At 45.2% G+C, this 22944-nt stretch overlaps 1 protein-coding gene across 1 annotated transcript in view; it reads left to right on the top strand.

Moving 5' to 3' along the window:
• Positions 1 to 19734, top strand: part of UBAC2 (UBA domain containing 2) — a 175791-nt gene extending 156057 nt beyond the window's left edge. The window contains exons 8-9 of the mRNA XM_041731112.1: positions 4308 to 4430; positions 18511 to 19734. Coding sequence (XP_041587046.1) covers positions 4308 to 4430; positions 18511 to 18618 — 231 coding nt within the window. The 3' untranslated portion in view covers positions 18619 to 19734. The remainder of the gene's footprint in view (positions 1 to 4307; positions 4431 to 18510) is intronic.
• The last annotated feature ends 3210 nt before the right edge of the window (positions 19735 to 22944 follow it).

Here is a 22944-nt window from a genome sequence, read left to right as displayed (position 1 = left end):
TTTCTGTTCTCGAGAACAATTTCTGTAAGATGGAATATCCTTAAAAGTTTTATAGACTTCACCTATAGATTTTTGGTGGGAAGACTTTTTTAAGTATTATTTCAGTTATATTAGTGGCTAGAATAGTCCAGTTTTCTAGCTCTTTCTGTAGCTTTTTATGGAAGTATACATCGAAGTAAATATTTATAAAAGTAATTATATAAATGTACTTTGTGTTTTATTTTATTTAACATTATATTTGAGAGATTCACTTATATTGCTACATATAATTGTAGTTTTTTCACTTTAACTGCTGTGTAATTTTATATTATGTGATTATACCATAATACCATAATTTATCCATTATACTTAGTGCACATTTGGGTAGTTTCCAGTCTTTGCCTATTACAAATAATGCTACTAAGAATGTTCTAGCCCATGCCTTTTGGTGGACATGCATTTGCATTTCTGTTGTCTCGGAGCAAAATTGCTGAGGTAGACACATGTGTTCAGCTTTAGTAGATGCTCCTGAACAGTTTTCAAAAATGATTATCGATTTTTGTTTCTTCTTGAGTATCAAGTTTTAGTAAGTTACATTTTTCCTAGAAAATAATCTATTTCATCATAGCTATTAATATGAATAAAATATTCTTATGGTTTTTAATGTTTGCCATGGGGTCTCTTACATTATTCCTAATACAATTTATGTCCCTTTCTTTGTCTTGTCATCAGGGTTGCCAGGTTTTCCATTTTACTTGAGTTTTCAAACAACCAACCTTCAGGGCATCTGGGTGGCTCAGTTGATTAAGCATCCGACTCTTGATTTCGGCTCAGGTCATGATCTCAGGTTTTGTATTCAGCATAGAGTCTGTCTCTCTCCCTCTGCACCTCCCCCTCACTCATGTTCTCCATATTTATATATATATATATATATATACACATATATAAATACGTATATATATACATACACAAAATATATATATACAAAATATTTATTATATATAAAATATATATATATAATCTTTTTTTTAAGCCCAACATTGGACTTTATTGATTCTATTATGTCTTTATTTTCCACTTTATTTACATCTTCTCCCACATCTCTCAGCTAACATCTGCTGTCATTTTATTTCTTTAGATTATTACTATTTTCTCTAACTTCTTGAATATACTTAATTCTTTGTCAGTAGTCATTTTCTTTTAAGGTCAATATTTTAAAATTATATCTACGTAATTATATCCCACCAGCTTTGATAAGTAATAGTCCAATTTTATTCTTTTTTTTAAAGATTTTATCTATTTATTTGAGAGAGAGCGCACATACATGTGAGTGGAAAGAGGGGCAGAGGGAGACAGGGAGAGAGAGGATCTCAAGCAGACTCCTTGCTGAGTGCAGAGCCCAGTGTAGGGCTTAATCTCATGACCCTGAAACCATGACCTGAGCTGAAAGCAAGAGTTGGATGTTCAATTGACTGTGCTCAGTTTTATTCACTTGTAGCTATATTCTAATATACATTATGGGTTTTTCCATTTCTGATTTCCAGTGTGTGAATTTTTGTTTTGTATTAATTGTAATTTTGATATCAATTTCAAATGTAATTGCATTGTGGCCAAAAAATATAGTCTGTGTAGTATTTACATTTTGGTGTTTATGGACATTTCATAAGGACTTAATGCACCATTACTTTTTAAAATATTTTATCTATGATAGAAAAATATACTATAAATACTGAGTACAAGCTTATATACACCCACTGATACAATTTGTTATTTATATTCTGTCATTAAACTTTATCTGCTCTATCAACAGATGCTAAAAATTAAATACATGTCTGAGTAGTTCTTTTAATTTTTGAGCTCTACGCTGTTGTGTTAGTAAAAATAATAGTGATATGGGGTGCCTGGATGGCTTGGTCAGTTGGGCATTGGACTCGGTTCCAGCTCAGGCCATAGTCTCAGGCTTGTGGGATTGAGCCCCGCGTCGGCTCTGTGCTCAGTTGGGAGTCTACCTGTCCTTCTCTCTACTCCTCCCCCGTTCTCTGGCTCTGTCTCACTCTCAAATAAATAAAATCTTAAAAAAAAACAAAAACTGATGCATCTCAGTGATTGTATCAGCACTAATGCCTTTTTTGCCCTTGAAGTCTAATTTATTTGACATGAATATAATGACATCAGCTTTCTTTTGTTGATACTTCTCTGATATTTCCTTTTCCATCTTTTTCCATCAGCGTCTTTATTGATGTTTAGGTTTGTTGTTGGAGGTAGGCGGGAGACATTTCAAAATGGAGAATTTGTCCATGTATATATATTATGATCACCACCATATTTGAATTTCTTTCCAATTGTTCTAAAACAATTTTATATAATATCTTAGTGTCTCTCTTTAATTTCCCAAATTTTTTTCAAATCTTTTTTTTTTATAATATCTTACCTTTTTAAAAGTCTTCCTTCTATGTCTTAGTCATTTTAAAACTTCTGAAATTATGTTTGTTTTCAGATTGTTATAAATTTAGGTTCTTGGGAGAGGGTGCCTGGGTGGCTTAGTCAGTTAAGCATCTGCTTTTGGCTCAGGTTATGATATTTGGGTCTTGGGATTGAGCCCCACGTCAGGCTCCCAGCCCAGAAGGGAATCTGCTTCTCCCTCTTCCTCTGCCCCTCTCCCCCAACGCATGCTTGCTCTCTCTCACTCTCTCTCTCTCAAATAAATAAAGTCTTTTTTAAAAATTTAGGTTCTTGGGATCCCTGGGTGGCGCAACGGTTTGGTGCCTGCCTTTGGCCCAGGGCGCGATCCCGGAGACCCGGGATCGAATCCCACATAGGGCTCCCGGTGCATGGAGCCTGCTTCTCCCTCTGCCTGTGTCTCTGCCTCTCTCTCTCTCTGTGACTATCGTAAATAAATAAAAAATTTTAAAAAAATTAGGTTCTTGGGATCTAATCGTCCTATTTATTGTATACACTGAGTCTTGATTATGATAGGTTTTTTCCTCGTGGGTTTTGAATTTTGGATGCTAAGTATTTCCAATAGGAGTTTTATCTATAAATCTCATGTAATCTCAGGGTAAGAGGGTGGCCCTACAGAGTAATTTTATATTTGCTTCTGCTTGGCTCCTTGGGTATATCCAACTCTATCCCAGAACCAGTTCTTACGTAATTTTTGATGGGTTCTTAAAATATATATTTATGTAACTTCAACCTCAGATTTCTCATTTCTTAATTCTCAGGCAGGTGAGCATTCCTGCCCTCTCCCTCAAAAAGAGCACCTTTTGGGTTTGTTTTTTCTCATCTTCTCTTTCACTAAGGATGTTGCCATTTGAGGATTGTGCCTTTAAGTAGGTGATGAGCTCAGAGTCACTACCTCTTTCCTACCAAAGGCCTCATCTCCTGAACCCAAATGGTGATAAAACCCAAATGGTTCTAGGTTAGCAGGATGTGCTCACCCTTATACTCTCACCCTTGGCAGCTTGCTTGCTTACTGTTCTGGTTTGCCAGTGCTTGTCTCTGGCACCTTGGGACCTCCATGTCTTCCTTTTCAGCTATGCATGTGAAATATTTTTTTTTAATTTTGTCTGACATTTTTAAATGTTTATAGTAGGAAAAATTTCATGTTATCTCAGTCTGTAATTTACCTAAATCTAGAAATAGAGCATTAAATTGATGAATTAAAATATTGGCAGATAGCTAAAAACATGGATTTTTTAAAAGTGTCATGCAGGGCAGCCTGGGTAGCTCAGCGGTTTAAGCGCCCGGGCTTCGGCCCAGGGTGTGATCCTGGTGTCCCGGGATCGAGTACCACATCAGGCTCCCTGCATGGAGCCTGCTTCTCCCTCTGCCTTTGTCTCTGCCTCTCTCTGTGTCTCTCATGAATAAGTAAATAAAATCTTTAAAGAAGAAGAAGGAGGAGGAGGAAGAAGGAGAAGGAGAAGCTTTGGAAGCTCCAGGTTTCTGGTTGCCAGCAGTGAGTTAGCCTAGCTCTGTGTCATCTTCCCTGTCATGCCCGGTAGAGCCCTGAAGTCCAGGGGAGATGGCACAGGGTCAGTGAGGCTGAGGTTAGGAGTGTCTGTATGCATCTTCCCTTGCCTTCCAGAGCCAAGTTGCACAAATAACTCTGGCAGTACCATTACTTTCTTTCTCTCTGTGCTTCTCCCCCATTTCTCTTGATTTCATCTTGTTGAAGGGTGATGTGATACTTCAGGATTGCTTGCATTCAGCAGATCGGCATGACATTTTATTTCCCAATCTATGGATGTGACTTCATTGCAAGAAAAAGCGCCTCCAAGCATTAAGATGGTTCTCCTATGTCTGATCACTATGTATTGATCTGTTTTTAGGGAGGAATGATCAATTGGAATCGTCTTTTCCCTCCTTTACGTCAGCGACGAAATATAAACTATCAGGATGGTCGGCAGTCTGAACAACAAGCATCTCCTCCTCTGGAGGTTTCTGAGGAACAGGTAAGCAGTAACACTGGTGCTTCTCCTAAACCCGTGTTTAGGAGACTTGAAGCAGTCTTGGTAAACCAGACTTGAAAGAAAGCAAGCATACAAAACTTTTGGTAACAGTTAAATTGTTACTGGTAACAGTTGTAGACACTTGGGCCTTTATTGGCCACTGTGGGTCTTACAGGTTTGAGGAAGGCATGATTTGAAAAAAAAAAAAAATGTGATCACTTATTTTGAAATCTATAATACTTTACATATAGAGGAAGCTACTGACGTTTGTTCTCTATAAGGGCTAGGAGAGAACAAGACAGAAGGACTGGGAGGGAGTAATGCTTCTCTAAATATGGCTTTTGTATGATTTGACTTAGGAATCAGGGCAAATCAACAATAGGGACAACCATAGACTAAAAAGAAACAAATAAGGGATCCAACTGTACTTTAAATGAATAACATAATCATAGGAGAGAGGGAAAAATTAATTTTAGTAATTTTTGAACGTAATATACCATCAGTCTAAAGACAAAAAATAATTGCAAAGAAATCATAAGCTCTTCCTGGGTTTATTTTCACAGTAGTAAGAGTACAACAATTCTGAAATTATATTGTATGTGTATTATAAATTTGAGCAAATGAGGAGCTAGGTTGATCTTACTGTAGAAGAAAGAAAATACAAATACAGGAAGAACCCTGTCGGGTTGGATTGGAATTAGAGGTATTAGTGTAAACTCATGATTTAATAAGAGTGTGTGTGTCTATGTGTGTGTGCACATGTGTCTTAACTCTGTCAAACTAAAAGAATCCAAAGCAATGGCATCCCAGTAGCACTGACCACACCTAGTGCCCAGATCTAGTTTCTCAATATGTTGGCCCACTAACAGAAATGAGCCTCTTTAGAGAAATGAAATGCTGGGTCACAGGCCCATGGTTGGGAAGGAACATGATAACCCTGGACCAGCATGCAGGGAATTAAGGAAGTGCTCTGTAACTAAGGGAGCTAGCTTGATGGGATCCCACTGATCAAACTTGGCACATCAGATTTAGATATCAAAATAAATAAGCACAGGGGTGCCTAGGTAGTGCAGGTGGTTAAGTGTCAACTCTTGGTTTTGGTCATGATCTTAGGGTTGTGGGATCCAGCCCTGCATCGGGCTTCCCCGCTCAGCACAGAGTCTGCTTAAGCTTCTCTCCTCTCCCTTGGCTCCTCTCTCTCTCTCTCTCTCTCTCTCTCACACACACACACGCGCGCGCACTCATGCATGCACGTGCTCTCTCTTGCTCTCTCTGAAAAATAAATAAAGCCTTTAAAAATAAATAAGGATAGTACTTAATATAATCCACTGGATGGGGGGTGATGCATGAGTTCATACTGATATTAGGAGATATTTATATGGATATATACATCCTCAAGGGAAAAGGAATGTAAAGCAAAAAATGAAGAATGATGGATAGTATTAGAAAATTATAATTTTGCAGCTATCAGAGCAAAAATCAATTTAGGTACAAATCATCAATACACGAAGAATGGACTATTTATGTAATCTCAGAGTATCTCCCCACAAGATACTTTGCTTATTAATTACCAAAGGAAAAATAGTTAACTGTGCAGTGGAGAGATTAGACACCAGCTTAACCCAGTTATAAGAATCAGTGTACCAGTAATGGACCAAAGACGCCATGGGCATGCCCTTAAAGGATACATCAGTTATATATTACAATAAAAAATCCAGGGGATCCCTGGGTGGCGCAGCGTTTTGGCACCTGCCTTTGGCCCAGGGCGCGATCCTGGAGACCCGGGATTGAATCCCACATCGGGCTCCCGGTGCATGGAGCCTGCTTCTCCCTCTGCCTATGTCTCTGCCTCTCTCTCTCTCTCTGTGACTATCATAAATAAATTTAAAATTTTTTTTTTAAAAATCCATAACTTTGGTCATAAAGAAAAAGCAGATAAACCCAATTTGAGAGACATTATATAAAATCCCTGACCCATATTCTTCAGTAGTGACATCACAAGCTGCTTCCAGTTAGAGACTAAGGAGGCATGTTAAGGACATGTCAGACATGATCCTAGACCATGCTCTGTACCAGGAAGAACTTCAGGTGAACAGACATGTTTGACTGACCTGGTGCAGTTGGACAAAGGATTAGATCACAGTATTTATTTATTTATTTTTAAAGATTTTATTTATTCATGAGAGACACAGAGAGAGACAGAGAGAGGCAGAGACACAGGCAGAGGGAGAAGCAGGCTCCATGCAGGGAGCCCAATGTGGGCCTCCATCCTGGGTCTCCAGGTGGCGCTAAACCACTGAGCCCCCCGGGCTGCCCTAGATCAAAGTTTTATATAAAGGTTGAGTGTCTAGGATTTAGTATCTCTACGGACTGTGGTTAGGAAAGAGAATATTCTTGTTCTTAAGAAAATTAACATACTGAAGTACTACAAGGTAAAGGGACATGGTATATGCAGCTTCATCTCACATGTTTCAGGATAGCATGAGAGAGAGAGAGAGAGAAAGCAGCTGTGGCAAAGTTCTGGTGAGCTGAATGAAGAGTATTTGAGTTCTTGGTATTCTTGAAACTTTTCTATAAGTTTGAAATAATTTCAAACTAGAAAGTTAAAAAAAATATCCATCGAAGAAATTCAGAGCATTACAATAAGACTTTTAAATTTCCTTCTGTATATGTTGATTTCTTCTCATCCAATAAATCAAGGGCAGCATTCCAAAGCTGGTCACGCCATCCAGGCTGTCACCTGTCCTGTCCCCAGAGTCAATAAAGGTCACTCGGACCCAGGGCACCTGGTCTGGGCAGGGTTCCCACTGCTACCCTGGATTAGGCCACCGTAAATGCCTTAGAAAGAAACTGGTTGAATATGCCTGATGAATTGATCTAACTTTTCCCCTCACAACTTCTCACTCAGACTGATCATTTTAGTAGCTTCTTAGGATGGAGAGGTGGAGGAAGGGGATGTTCTTTTCCACCTCCATTAGAGGATTGCTAGAAAAATGGTACCCCCATACATATGAAAATCCCAGTAACTCAGCCTTTTGTACAATATATATGGTAACATTAAAAAATAAGCTAATACTCTCCAATTCAGGTAAAAAGAAGTAGAGTTCTGTTCTATTACTGTTTACTTGCCAGAACCGTGGGTCACATTCATCACAGAACAGCCGTTAACGGTATGAGGTATTTAAAGGTGAGATAGTTCTTAGTGTTGACATTTTGAAACAAAAGTGTCAGAACATGACAATAAGGAGAATGTGTGTAATTGAAGTCTTCAGGGTGCTTTAATGAATCATTTTCCGTGATCCTCCCAGAATGACAACAGGTTAACATGTTGTCAGAATCCGTTTCAATGGCATTTACTTCCCTGCTCTGATATGAAGAGATGTAAATATATCACAGGCTGTTTTTAACATAAACTTCTTTTTATTCATTGATTTTCTAAACCTTGTGTCTTGTGTTTTTGATTATCCCAAACATGGCTGTTACAGACTGTCATTTCATTAAAACACAGATCCTTCTCTGGGTGTTGCTTGTTGTGTAGACTCTTGGCTCTTCTTGCGATAGGTGTTAGCCAAACTGTAAAAAAAAAAAAAGTTCTTGCCCTCAGGATGTTTATAATAACATTAAGAAATATACAGTTCGTGTATAATCTCTTGGTTAGTTTGTTGAGGCTACACACTATCTAAAATAATATTTGTTAGTAATGTAGTCAGCTTGAATGAACAAAACCTCTTTATGCTTCATTCTTCAATTAATCGTGCTATATCTTCTTTATTTAAATATCAGTCATGCGATTTTAATACATTCATTAAGAAACTTAATAATTTTCTAAACCAAGGACAATAAAAACGATTGAGGTTTTTCTGATGTAAAAAAAATACTTTAGGAATTTTAGTGAGAGTTCTTTAAGGTAGGAAAGCCAGGAATATTCTAAGGAAGAATGTGCATCTCTTATTAAATCTAGTAATAGTCAAACACAGGGCCATAGAAAAACTTTGCCACTTTTTTTTTTTTTAAAGGGACAATTTATTTATTTATTTATTTATTTATTTATTTATTTATTTATTTATTTATTTATTTATCATAGTCACACAGAGAGAGAGAGAGAGAGAGAGAGAGAGAGAGGCAGAGACATAGGCAGAGGGAGAAGCAGGCTCCATGCACCAGGAGCCCGATGGGGGATTCGATCCTGGGTCTCCAGGATCGCACCCTGGGCCAAAGGCAGGCACCAAACCGCTGCACCACCCAGGGAATCCCAAAACTTTGCCACTTTTTCTGCTTATGTTCTTGTTAAGTTTCTGAATTTTTAGTTCTTCCCAACCTACTTTTATTATTTTTCAACTAGTGGATGGACTCAAAACACCTTTGCCAACAAACTAATTGGCCCTTGAAGATGCCATTCCAGTCCCTTTTAAGAATCTGTCAAAACCTAGCGCCACCCTGTCAAAATTCTTTATAATAATAAAATGTACTCAGCTGTCTATTATCTTAAAAAATAAGTATATACATTATTTTATTTCTCAAATGTCTCCTATCTTAAAAATAAGTATATATGTTATTCCATTTCTCTTTCTTCTTTTTAACCAGTGATTTTCATTACACCTATACTCTAACAATGAAATTCTGTCCTGTAAGCATCCTATTTTTTTTAAATCAAAGGAGGAAAAAATCACTAAGTTTGTCTTTCCCAAAGCCCCCCAATCTTAGAAAATGATGCTTCAGTTTATTCTTAATGGGATACACAAGAAAACTTGGACCAGGAAATTAAACAGGACTAATCCAGAGCTAGAGGAGGTAAAATGTTACAGATTTCCAGTCACCCCTCTTTTCCTCCTCATCAGCCAAGAATTATCACCTGTCTGTTCTGCGTCAGGCTGACCCCTGGGCTTGATTCATGAAATACAGAGATAAATACGGCATCATTTCGTGCCCTTAATTGGTGCAGAGCCTGGTGTAGGGAGCCAGGCCTGGAGACAGCTCTAGCCCACTCTGCACAAGTGCCCCAGTACCATTGAAACTAAGAAAGGATTGCAGCACTGGAGCATGGGGGCAGCGGCATCTGTCTGCATGTGGTGTGGTGAAAAGTGCATTAAGTTTGGGGAAGCACAAGGGAGGAGTTTGGAGTGGAAGATGGCCCAAGGGCCCAGGCAGGCTCCCTAGGGTCCTGTAGTGGTGTGTGAACTTCTGCTTCTGCGTTGTAGGCACTAACGAACCATGGTAGGATCCTAAAAGGAAGTTACGTCATTGGGTTTCCCTGGAAGGTAGACTACACATGGAGGAAGGAGCATATTATAACTTCTTCCCTAACTGCCCAGGAAATGTGCTTAGAAGCGCTTATGAGACTTTTACCCTGAATAGCTATATGACCATTTAGTACACTTATGATACATGAGACCTGTCGTGTGGATTCCATTCTCATGTCGTCTGAACTATTCATTGATCCAAGTAGAGAGAGAATGGCTTTCAGCACAGAAGACACTTCAGTCTTAGCTGGTAAATAGCAAAATGCATTTAATCTGAGAGAATCTTAATCTTAGGTTCTCTTGTTCCCATCTCAGGAACCTTCACCGTCACTGTAAAAACCCACCTCAACCGTAAATACTCAGCCTTGTACAAACAATCCCCTCGTTAACATGCTGTTTATTTGGGAAACACTTTGTACTTCTCTGTGTATCTACAATTGCAGCAAGGGGGGAATTGGTCCAGCGGTGACTCAAGTTGTGTCTTTTTCCCTGGTGATAGTGAGCTCCGTGAGGGCTAGTACCATCTCTTCCTGTTTCCCACATGACACAGAGGGTGCCTAACAGTGGTGAGAGCAGGGCTGAATGTGAAGTTGTGGTCAAAAGAACACTTGTTTCTTTTGTTTCATTTTACAAATGTGTTAGAGAGTAGTATTATGTCAGACTTTTCCATCTGAATGCTTAGATTAGAAAGAGGTTTTCTAAGAGAAATACCAAAGCTAAACGTGTTAGAATGAAATATTGCACGGCAATCAAATAACCAACTTTTTGGGCTGCCTAATTCTGTTGGATATCCAAAAGATACAAGCACTGGAGCTCATCCAGTCTGTCATGAGGGTCTTCTCAGTACCAAAGTCTAAACAAAGCAGAAATGCAAAAATAAGGGGCCTCTGGGCAGTCTGTAGCCAGGCAAAAGCATAAAATAACCAGTAACCATTCACTCAACCAACAGGTGTCATCAAAGGGGTTCAGCATTTCTGAGGAGGAGGGGAGTGGTCAAGTGACAGCGAAAGAGATACCCAGGTGATCTGACACCACACTTGCAAGCCAGGTTGGGGGTGGGGGTGGCCATGAGGTAGGAGAGCCAGCTGGCCCCAAGCGGTAATGTGATTGTTACAATGAAGGGGAGAGAAGGGCGAGCCACTTCTCCCTGTGATTTTGGCCTGCTCATCCTGGCAGGGTGTGCACATGGCCCAGCTGCCTGCCACGAATGGGCAAGGCAGCATGGGATTGGGTCGGGCATCTTTCAGGTGGGCATCACTTCCTACAAGTATCAGAATTTGGGAAGTAAGAACCCTCAAAACCATTTGTTTTTGACACCCTAAGTTAAAGGGAAGTTAAAGAAAACCACAGTCTTACTTGAACAAAACAGTGTATTTCACTGCCATACATTTCATTGGAAAGAATGTCCTGCTTCCTTAGTGTCGAAAAGTAGTTGAATTGCAAGTAGAAGGCCAAAGTGGGATTTCATTTATTCCCTCGAGTAAGAATTATCTTGAGATAGTAGGCACACATGTCCCAATCATAAAGGATTTTTTTTTAAAGGAAAGGAGAACTAAAAAAAAAAAAAAAAAAAAAAAGGAAAGGAGAACTGATGCAGATTTATCTCCATGTCTATAGGTTTATTTTTCTTGTTTGGCAGGGTCTCTCTTTAGAAAGCTTATTATGGAAAACACATCGTGCCTTGTTTGCCTAAGCCAGTGCTCTCCTGCGCTGCCTGCTGCTGGTTCCCGCACTCAGCTGGCCAAATGGGAGCCTCGGACCTTGACCAAGAGCCACTGGTAGAGTCACATGCTGCCGGGGGACCTTCCACACAGCTAGGCTAGATTCCAGGGCCAGCTTCCCCTTGCTGTCCCTTACATTGAATTATCTCTGAACCTTGCCTCGAGAAAGTTAGGTCTTCGGCTCCAGAAAACAGGCATTGGTGGTGTTCCCCTCAGGTACCTTCAGTTTTTATGAATCAGTGATGTGGAAGACAGGAAAGCCTAACACACTCTCTCTGGATGTTTACCCAACTATACCTGTTTGCTTTTTTTAAGATTTTATTTATTTATTTATGAGACAGAGAGAGAGAGAGAGAGAGAGAGAGAGAGGCAGAGACACAGGCAGAGGGAGAAGCAGGCGCCATGCAGGGAGCCTGATGTGGGACTCGATCCCGGGACCCCAGGATCACACCCTGGGCTGAAGGCGGCACTAAACCGCTGAGCCACCTGGTTTTTTAAAGAAATTAGAAGGGTTATTTACATGTTTAGACTAGAAACCCAGGTGAACTCTATTCTGATGTTTTGTGGTGAGAAGTTTTAGGCAGAAGCTTTCCTACGATGCACAAGCAGAAAGAGAATACTCACCGTGCTCCAAAGTGCAGAAGGAATGTTGAAAGAAATGTTTTCCAGAAAAGTTTACAGAGCATTTTTTAAGTTTCCCAAACTACTGCGAATGTAGCCAGGCCCAGATGGAACGAGACGCCAGGTGTGTCTGCCCGTGTCTGTGGTCTGTCTCATGGTCGTCTGCCATAGTGGCCTTGGTGTTTTACCAGCTTTATAATTTTGGCTGTTTATTAGTGGTCTTCCCCCGCCACACGTTCAGTTTGTTAAACTGAAGCCCCTTCTCTAATCGCCACTGTGCCAGGCTCTGTGGTTCTGTGTCAGGGAGTCGGGGGGACACATGGCCGGCGTGGTCCCAGTCCCCGGGAGCTCATCTGCTGGGGAAGATGGACAGCGCCCGAGTCACAGACACTGGCTCACCGTGGTTACTTCACACAGACCCTTGGAGCCGCCGAGAGAGTCTCTGAATATTTGTTGAGTTAGTGACACTCCTATATGGTCACAACTCGATTTAAACTGATCGGGATGTATTTTCATATTTTTATCTAGTCAGGACGAAGAGATGTTACATTGATGTTTTCTCTTCCCTTGGACGTTCTAATAGCTGAACTAAAAGGGCAGGAAGCAGCCTGTAGAGGAAATAAATTGGGTTTTCAGTGTGATTTAATGTGTTTTGTGGCTAATATATATGCTTTGGATGGGGAAGGAGGTGGACTGAGTATCTGTAAATATCATTATTTATATAATCATCAGAATTGAATATTTGCCAGAATTTATACAAATGTAAAGTAAGGTTTTCTAAGAGTCACAAAAAAGGTAGGCTTTTGTTAGAATTTTTTTTTAATTTATTCATGAGAGACACACAGAGAGAGAAAGAGGCAGAGACACAGGCAGAGGGAGAAGCAAGCTCCATGCAGGGAGCCCGACATGGGACTCGATCCCAGGTCTCCAGGATTACGCCCTGGGCTGAAGGCAGACGCTCAACCGCTGAGCCACCCGAGCTGCCCTTGATAGAATTTTAAAAACAATTCTTCCTATCTTTTTTCCCTTACTTGGGCTCACCACATTAGATTTCTCAGGCCAGCTCTTCTGTGTGCTATTTGATCACTAGAAATAGGTAACAAAAATCATTCTTGCCTTCGTGTTTAAGCATGGCTGTTAGTAAGCTCCAGTAGGATGTGTATGTCAGGGTGGACTTTGCTGCGAGCCAGTGTTGTACCAGGTCCCTGGCCTCTGGGCATAGCTCAGGCCTGTCCCTCGATGGCAGTGACCAGGGGCTCCAGAGGGACTGACTCTTCTGCCCTGAGACCCTCCTCCCAGCTACTCGGGGCTAGCTGGGGTTCCTTGAAAACAAATCAGGGCTCCCTAATTGGTGTAATAGACACAGTAGTTCTTTGCCCAACAAAGGATATACACTGAGTAAAGTGAAAGCAGTTAAAGTGAACGCTAAAAACAAAACCTGAGAGTGGTTTTGTCAGGTTATGGGAACCCTCTGAACTGAAGCCAAGAGGGTCAGAGGGAGGGACCCACACACCTGGGCCAGTCAGTCTTCAGGGGGGTGAGAATTCTCACCAGGGGCAGTGCCTACTGGGTACCTGTCAGATGCTGGTTACTAGGCAAGGCCCTTCACACGTGTCGCCCACCATGGCGATGCTTCAAGCCCACAGTTTTAGTTCCCTGCCTGGCTCACACGGTGCATATGTGGCGTGTGGGGCCTGACCCCAGAGCCTGGGCCCTGCCTGCCTGCTGATGGGCTTTCCCTACCCCCTCAGCAGCAGGGGCTGGGACGGTTCTCTTGCACTGAGGTCAGAGCTAACACAGCTGCCAGCCTTCTCTGTGTTTTTATTTTAAGGAGTTGTGAATCTTTGGAGTCCTGTCTGTATTTGCTTCTCTGACTACAGGTCATTGCAGGAGCTCATGCTTCAGGTGCTGATAAGCCTCTTCCTCAGACAGTGACAGAGCACACTGGCATTGGGCAAGCTGGCTAGAGGTCAAGGACAGGTCACTGCCACGGTGTTGCAGTTGTTACATTGTCATGTGATGGTGGAGCACCCAGGGGAGCTGTAGGCACCTGTTGTCTGTGTCACCAACCCGCTGCAGTTCAAACTCTGCTTGGGAACCTTGTACCACACCGGGAAGGGACGGCAGCGCCAGGCCTCCTTGTGGGCAGGGGAACCCCTCCTGGCACCGCCCCCCATTGGCAAATGGGAGCAGTTAAGAAGCCTCTGTCAGAACTGCTGTCTCCCTACTTCTTGTCTTTTCTGCCTGGTTATTACCCACATTCTTAAGCTCAAGCATACAGTTTCACTTTCCCTTGGGTGTTTACTGTTTGGGACACTAGGAGAAACTTACAGATACACTTTTTTTTTTAAAATTTTTATTTATTTATGATAGTCACACACACAGAGAGAGAGAGAGAGAGAGAGGCAGAGAGAGAGGCAGAGACATAGGCAGAGGGAGAAGCAGGCTCCACGCACCGGGAGCCCGACATGGGATTCAATTCCGGGTCTCCAGGATCGCGCCCTGGGCCAAAGGCAAGCGCTAAACCACTGCGCCACCCAGGGATCCCCCAGATACACTTTTTTAGTGTAATTTTTACAGTTTTTTAAAAGAAGAACTATTAACATTATTTCTACTTTATAAGTTTTTTCATCTGGTTACAGTACAAGGTCATTCATCCAGGACCATTCTCCAATCACACTTGTTGTCTCACCCCTAAAAATCGCAGGAAGCTCTGAAGTCAGCTTTGGCTAACAGGGCCTGATCGCCAGCCTTCAGAGGAGGCATGGCCAGGCGCTGCAACCTTATACGTACAGCCAACACGCTCTTCAGCAAAGACCTGTGAAAAACCCAGCCCGGTTGTTAAAACCAACGATGGCGCACGTGGGCTTCTTCATTTCTGAGAGAGCAAACTCAGGAGGAAGCCTCACATGCAGAGAAAGCTTTTCCCTTTGCGCTGACGTCACTTACGTTCCCTGGGACACCCAGGAGATCCCCTCTAGGGGGGCAAGTGCAGGGCCTGCATGCAGTCAGTACTGGTGCTCTGCCGTGGTGGTCTGTGCAGCCAGCCCACCGTCAGCACCTTTTGGACTCCAAACCAGATTCAGAGTCCCTGGACACAAGACTCAAGTACCAGCTGGAAGTTGTGGCCTAGCACCCTCACCTGCCACCAGTGTGGGTCTGGCTCACACGTCATCAGTTCCAGGTTGTGAATCATGATTTGTCAAACAAATAGATTTATTCCTGCTGGCTAGGTGCAAAGAAGCCGCCAGTCTTTAGCAATGCTTGACGTACTAAAGGTGACAAAGTTGTGGTGGTGAGTGTAGTGTTGGCCACACTGTTTGAAGTTGTTCAGAACAGCCATGTTGCTGGGCAGTGCTATTGTTTTCATGAATAACAGAGAGAAGGCGGGCAGAGCTGCCCTCATCCTCACTAAGCTCCATTAACTCCACTAAAGATAGTGGTTCTTAGCTAGAAGTAGGTGGAATAGACATCATTAAGGGTTACTTCAATCCAGGTAATAACGTAGGAAGGATTGTCTCGGTTTGACACGCATCCAGCCCGAGTCCTGGAGCCCAACTCCCCGAAAGTGTGCTGGTCGGGGCAGAAAAAACAAGGCGAGTCATACTCAGTTTGAAATCCCCCCAAGGAAAGAGGAAAGTGTGGATTCTGGTAATCAAATGGCAAAATTGATGTTTCATGTCTGGCAGAGCCTAAAATAGATTATCAAACAGATGACTTGAGTGTTAAGAAGAGTGTTGTGGTCTGTAGGTACCAACCTGCTCCTGCTAACACAGGATGTCATCAAGACATCTAACTACATCTTGTCACTGTGAGAGGTACATCGGTGACAAGTGGAATGGATAGTTATAATATGAAGTGGGTTTTAAGCTGGCTAAAAATCTCCTGGTTCGCCAGTTGAGAAGGGGAGGCCTCTCGTGAGTTCTGGGCCACATCTTTGATTTTGCCTGCTTGACATTTTCAATAATCACATGAGTGACCTTATAGAGGTTTACTAATCAAATCTGGGGATGATACAGTTTTGAGGGAGCTGAGTAACTTGGAGACAACAGAATTTAAACTGAAATTAGTTTTTGGCTAGAAAATGGCCAGAGGACATTTAACGGAGGTCCGTTAAGGGAGGTCCGTGAGGTCCTAAACCCAGAAGAGCACATAAAACTTCCACGGTAGGATATGCGAGGCCTGACTTGGAGGCATTTCAGGTGAAAATACCGGAGTGTTTATAGCAGGCCCCAGCATACCTGGCCGCACACAAAGGAACATGGGCACACGCATACACACGTGTGTGCACACGACAGAAACACACCATGCCGTATGGAGGTTGCGACCCCAGGGCGGCGCAGCGGGCGAGCACTGCCGGGAGGGCCGCGAGAAAGTGACGAGTCCTGAAGCTCAGGAGTCGGTGAGGCAGCCACGGCCCTTCTCAGAGGGCGCACCACGGAGTGGCAGGGAGCAGCCTTCCCGACGGGTACGGGTGCAAGTCACAACCATGGCGAGCACAGGACGCAGGTCCTTGGAGCCGCAGGATGTCTCTGGGGTTCCTTCTCGTCTGGGAGATTGGGGCAGGGCCAGGCGCCCCGGAGCCCATGGATGAAGCGGAGCTAACCAGGCCAGGGATGAAGGAAGAGCCCCCGGGAGAGAAGGCACCGGCAGTCAAGGCGGCGAGGGCCCTGTCGGGGCGCTGCCCGGAGAAGTGAAGGTGGAGAGGGCAGGACGGCAGCCTTCAGACGTGCCAAGTGCTTCATCCAGAAAAGGGAATGGGATTGTTTCCTGGTACTTCAAAGGGCAAAATTAGGACCTTTGAAGTCCCATGGGTGGTAACCGGTGAGAGGCAGATTCTTCTTCGATTGAGGAAGAACTTTCCATCTTGACCAGTGAGTGAGGAGTGCTTGTGACATTCTGGGGAAGGTGGTTCTTTCCTGGAGCCGGAAGTGAAAGCAGAAGAACCCTGCCACTCTGCACACTGCCTGTCGGCCTGGGGAGCGGAGCTGGCCATTGCCGGTGGCCCCCGGGGCTCTCCCGCGTGTGAGGGCCATGCCTGTCACTCGCCGACAGCCCTTTCCCAGGCCCGACGGTTCTTTAGAAAGCAGCTGTCGAGAGTCTCTGACCACAGCCCACAGTAAGAAACACCGTGCACAGCATGCATATGTGTGCATATGGAGAACTGAAATGCAGTTTTATGGAAGAAAGACCCCCACTACGTGCATATTTTAAACGCTAATCTTAACCCACTAAGTGTTGGTGACGCACTAAAGAGGGATCATAGCCTCAGTTTGAAAGATTCCAGCTAGAACTTGAGCTTCTGAGAAGTGCCCCCTGCCTCCTCTCTCTCCCTGAGGTTCCTGGAGGGACGAGGGCCCTGCCACCTGCTTGGCTCTGCGCTCCTTCCTCCCCCTCTTCCTCACTGCGGCCTCCCTGCCCACCCTGCTCACACACCCTGACTCCCCTAGCAGGGGAAGGAGGGCAGTAGCAGGCTTTTTCTTTCCATTTTGCCCAAGACATTAGAAATGGTGACTAAGTCTTCAGTCCACAAAAGCCTCTTTCACCCACATGTGAAAATCTCAACGTGTGTGTCATTTTTCATTACATATTATTGCAAATGTATATTTCAACATAAGTACGAAGAATAGATTCCTTTGGCTAGTTTGGGGTCATAAATATGTTTATAATACATCTCTAAATGCGAAAAAAGTTTACAAATAAACTTTAGTGGCACTGCCCACTCCATTGGAAATTGTATGTCAAAGTACAGGAAACCTCTGTATTCACAGGTTCAGGATTTGTGGTCAAGAAAATGCAAGCCTCCTCCTCCCTACCCTTGGTAACTTTAGCTACCTCCTCCGCCCCCTGCTTCTGCCTCAGGCCTCACCCCCCCTTTTTTGTGCATGCATTCTCTGCTGCTGCCCAGAGAGCCCCCACCACCACCAGGAACCTAGCAAATGTTACAACTCACATGAAAGGTTAATGAGGTATAGGCATCCAAAGGACACTTCTCTATGTGATTCCAAGAACCTGCACAGATTTTTGTCACCGGTGTTTGCCAGCATCAGAAATAATATTCAATTAAGCAACTGTTTACATGCACAAGGAAACATGCCTTGAGGAGTTGTTTGCAGGAATCAGATTTGATACTGAAGAAGTGTGAAAGTTGTGTGAACGGAGGGCTGCTTGTACAGACCAGCTTTCCAGGCAGCACCCCTTGGGGTCATCCACCCTCTGCTCGTTTTGACAGGTCACTTGACCCTTGGACGCTCATTGCTTGTCTCTAAAATAAGGATTAGATGAGATAATTATACTTATTAGCTATATGGTAAGCACTTTATGGCACATTATGCTGTGCCTCATCAAAATTTTTTAAAGATCAGATTTCAGACTGAAATGAAAATTAGGGGTTTTTAAAGAAACCTCTCCTACAGAACTCTCATGAGGAACATTATGGGGGCTGGTGGCTAAGTAGCAGAGTCTTCAACCTCATCAGATTTCTGGTTTTTCTGTTTTCAGGTTGCTCGGCTCATGGAGATGGGATTTTCTAGGGGTGATGCTTTGGAAGCCCTGAGAGCTTCAAACAATGACCTGAATGTGGCTACCAACTTCCTGCTGCAGCACTGAGGGTCCTGAGTGGTGGATAGAGACTGGCAAAGCTGCTGCCGCCCCCCCCTCAAGTGGGTGAGGTCCTGACCCTGAGGCAGCCTGGGGCCAGCACTGTCCTGGGCATGCGTCCTCCTGTGCTCTCATGGGCAAACGGTGGTCCCTGCCGCTCCTCCCTTCATTCCAAGGCCATTGCCTTTAAAAAAAAAGTCTTGAAAATAAGTTTGCCATTAAATCAGCATGTATTTTTCTATCTGCATTTTTTTAATGGGGCATTTTCCTTCGTTTGGTGAATCATCACTCATTCCTAATGTGTTTAAAATCCATTAAAACTGCAAATTTCTGTAAGCAATGGAATAGCACCCACAATGGGAAATTATTGCTAATGTAATATTCTTTCCACTGTAATGTGTCAGCCTACATTATATCCGATCATAAATCCCATGACAGGGGAATGTTATTCAGGAAGAACATGGCAAAATATTCCTTATGGACTATTTCTTATCACTATTTTTTCCCTCACATTTGCTTTCAAACCCCAGTGGCTGCTGGGTGTCACCTTTTCTAGGGGGTGAACAGCACAGATCTGCTGTACTCGGTCTTAGCCAGGCCTGAGCGAGGAAGGAGAAACAGAGAAGCAGATCCTACTCCCCACAGTTCCTGCCCATTTAATCCAGGGAGTATCTCTAACTCCTGCTCCTCCTCACTTCCATTAAAGAAAATAATAAGTTCTGATTCAAGGTTCTGGAATACTCTGTGAAACTTAACTGGGGTTCCTTTTGCTCAGAATATGTGCGGTTATCCTCTCAGGCTGGGGGTGAAAACAGGACAGAGCAGGGGCTCCCTGGAGCAGTGTGGGGCCCAGCCGCTCTGGAGGCAGGAGCTCCCCAGCCCCGTGTGACCTGATGTCCGTGCCAGGCGGGGTGGACTGCCTGCAGAGGACACCGCCACAGGAAGGAGGGAGGCAGGGGGAGGCAGGGGTGGGCCTGGTGAGGGCCAGGGGATGGAAGCAGGGCAACTGTTAAGATCAAAGGCAATGATGTGACTCTTGTGTTCTGCAAAAGGAGCGGCAATGTATCAAATTGATGCAAATTTGGACAAGTGTAATACTTATAATAAAGTTTTTAATGTGTTTTACTTTGTGATATTTTTTATTAGACTTACCTAAATAAAACTTTGTTCTAGACTGTATAATTTACCACCAAAATTCTTTAGTTTTTTGTTTTGCCAGTACTCATCTTTCTTCAGAAGATTTGGGTGCTTTTTTTGGAAGTGAGAAAAGCCCCTTTGTTCCTGTAAGATGGCCCCGTGAGGCCCCATCCTTGGGCTTGTTGGGGCCCTCAGGCTGCTCAGAATGGGGGTTGAGATGACTCTGGGAGCCCCACTGGTCCCAGTACAGGCCCTGACTTGATCTGAGTCTCCCTGCGTCGGGTGTAAGGACAGTCGACGGGCAGACCGTCCCCGGCTCCTTTCACAGACCAGTGAGTGGCTCATACAGGACAGGCTGCGAGTGCACTGAGGTGCGCTTGGGTACGAATGGCCGAGCCCGTCCGCGCCCCCGTCCCGGGAGCGCTCCCCCGTGTCGGGAGCTCCACCAGCTCCTGTGCGCCTTCTCAAACAGCTCTGCACAAGGCCAAACCAAACCGGAGGCAGAGGCGTCTCAGGGCCCAGGGCCCAGAGGCTGGGAAGCAGACAGCCCCCCTGCGAGGACCCCAGCGTGCAGCCCTGATCAGAAGTGTCCAAGCACCCTGCGGTTCTGGTCAGTTTTCTGGGTCAGGCTTCTCTCCTAAATAGGATCACCTCTCAAAGGTCCTCGTCCTGCTGAAGGAGGAGCCTCCGCTCCCTCCGACTGACGACTGACAGGAGTATGATGGGGGGGGTGGGCTATGACCGCAGGCACGCACCTGCTCAGGGGCAGAGTGGGAAGTCGCCCTCAAGTTCTCCCTGACCCCCAGCCTCTCTTCCAGCTGCCCATCTGTATCACGCACCTGCCAGACCCAGCTACTGCCCCACCCCTGCAGCTCATCTCGACCCCGACCCCCAACACGCCCCAACCCTGCACACGCATCTGACTCTTCAGTCTTGGGCACGATATTCTCTTGACCTCACTGGAGTTCCCATCCCTGGCCCGTGGCTCTTCCTGCAGATTTGACCCAACTGCAGCCACTGATTGCAAGAGCTTGAAGAGCTTGATGGGATCCCTAGAGAAAAACCTTTTGTGTTCAATGCATAGTGACGCATGCCAGCGGGGGGCATCAGCGAGCCATGTGGTTTGGTTTCCCAAAGCCTAGAAAAGATCATGCAGACTTGGGACTTGATGAGAACAGTAGTAACAGATCTGGCCTAATTTTCAAACAAGCAGATTCCAGACTGAAAAGAGAAGGGAAGAAGGAAAAAGTCTATGGTGAACCACCCCGCTTTGCCCCTCTTTCCAAATTAAGGAAAGTCTGCCTCTGAAGTCCTGATTCATAAACCGAGGCTGAGTTTAGTATTAGAAAGTAAAAAAACAAAATTTCGGGGAAATGGAGTCCAAAATTGGGAACGCACACCCTCCAGGACCACTTAGGACTTTTTCTGAGTCCCTGAGCTCAGGTTCCCGTGGCAGTGGTTCTTATGTGGCGATAAAAGGATCTCCAGTCCGAACTTGACTTTTATTTTACTCAGGTAGCTGCAGTGGTACTTAATTTGTGAGAATCAAAGGTTATTCTTCAGAATCCCCTAACCGCTGCAGCATGTTCGTAAAGGGACAGGCCAAGAATGTCAAACGGGCTTTCTGGCTCCGAGTGAAATTTTAGCTCTGAAAACCGCAGTCTTGCACGTGAGAAGACTCACCAGAATCCTGTGAACTTGCTAACCTGCTTGATACGGTCGTGTCTACGGAGGAGCCACGATGGCTGCGTGCTGGTGCCTAGACAGAGGTGGGATTTCAGGCAGAGGGGTGGGGAGGGGTGCAGCTGGCTTGGATCTGGAGGCGGAGGGGGTTTGCCTGGAGTCGGAGTAGTCGGGTGACCACCAGGGAGGGGGGGAGTAGATCCCGAAAGAGGCAGGGATTAGAGACCTAGGTTGGGAGTCCTGCTCTGGGGATGGGGAGGAAGAAAGCGAAGGCAGGTGACAATACGGAGAGAGGAAAGAAGAGGGTTAATTTCGTGCATTTCTAGTGAAGGAGACGCTGGAGAGGAGGTGGGAATCCGGGGGAGGGGCCAGGATGGCGGTGCTGCAGGCCAGGGCCAGGGGAGAGGTCGGGCAGCCCAGCCATGGCGGTGCCAGAGCGGACGGGAAGGAGGCCAGGGGCTGTGTGTGCACCGGTCCAGGAAATGTGGGGAAGGAAGGGGCGGGAGGACGGGTCCTGGGCCAGCTGTAGGTCAGGGTCACTAAGACATGTGAGAGCCCCAAGCTCTAGGCCCCGGAAGGCGCGTGATCAGAACCGAGAACAGGGGTTGGCCTTGGCCTTAGGAACTGGGGAGGACACTCTGTCCTCAGGACCAGAGGAAGGGGACAGTGAAAGGAGCTAGGTGAGTCGTAACATTGGAGCAAAGTTGAAGAAATTCAAGTGGCCATTTCTGGCTTCCTAACCAAAAGGAAGTGAGGAGGGGCCCCAGGTGGGGCTGGGGGGCTGGAGGAGCATTGCTGAAGGCCTGTTACATACACAGACTCTGTATCGGCCGCTTGAGGCCCCCTGAGCGGGGCTTGCAGAGCCCTAAGAGATGCAGACAGAAATTCAGGCAGTCCCAGCCCAGCTCCCCTGCACCGCCCCTCCCAGGGCCTTCTGGACCCACGACCCACGACTCCGCCCTCTCCCTGCTCTGAGCTGCCCTGGGGTCTGAGGAGACTGGGGGCGGGGGGGGACTCCTGAGGATGAGTAGGGCACAGGGGTCTCCTGGGGCCACCCCAATGCTTCCAACCCCTAGATACCCCCCCACCCCTCACCCAAACACACGGGTGCCTTGGGGGCCCTGGGATCACTCCAAGGCCAGCAGGGAGGTGTCCCCCAGTGGCCAGACCCACATATCTCAGGGCCTCCACCTGGCTGCCGCAAAAAGAGAAGCAACAAACGGATTGCAGGGTGACCCAGTAACCTCCAGTGGTTGACCTCCAGAACCCCCACATCTGGACCCAGGCTTGGAAGGAGCCCATTCAATCTGACTTCTGCCACTTGGCCCAGACTCCTTAGCAACCCCCGTACCCCCAAGGCTTCCACAAGCAAAGCTGCCCCCCTGCCCCATGTGGTATCTTAACTTTACACAGCTCACACACCGGTCAGAGGAGCAGAGAACATGCACCTGCTTCCAACCTACATTTTATAGTGAGGACATGGGGTCAGAAGGAGCCAGGAGCAGGGACAGGGCA

This window comes from Vulpes lagopus, chromosome 16 (assembly GCF_018345385.1).
Source record: "Vulpes lagopus strain Blue_001 chromosome 16, ASM1834538v1, whole genome shotgun sequence".
NCBI classification, from domain to species: Eukaryota; Metazoa; Chordata; class Mammalia; order Carnivora; family Canidae; genus Vulpes; species Vulpes lagopus.
This window is presented reverse-complemented; position numbering and strand designations above follow the sequence as displayed.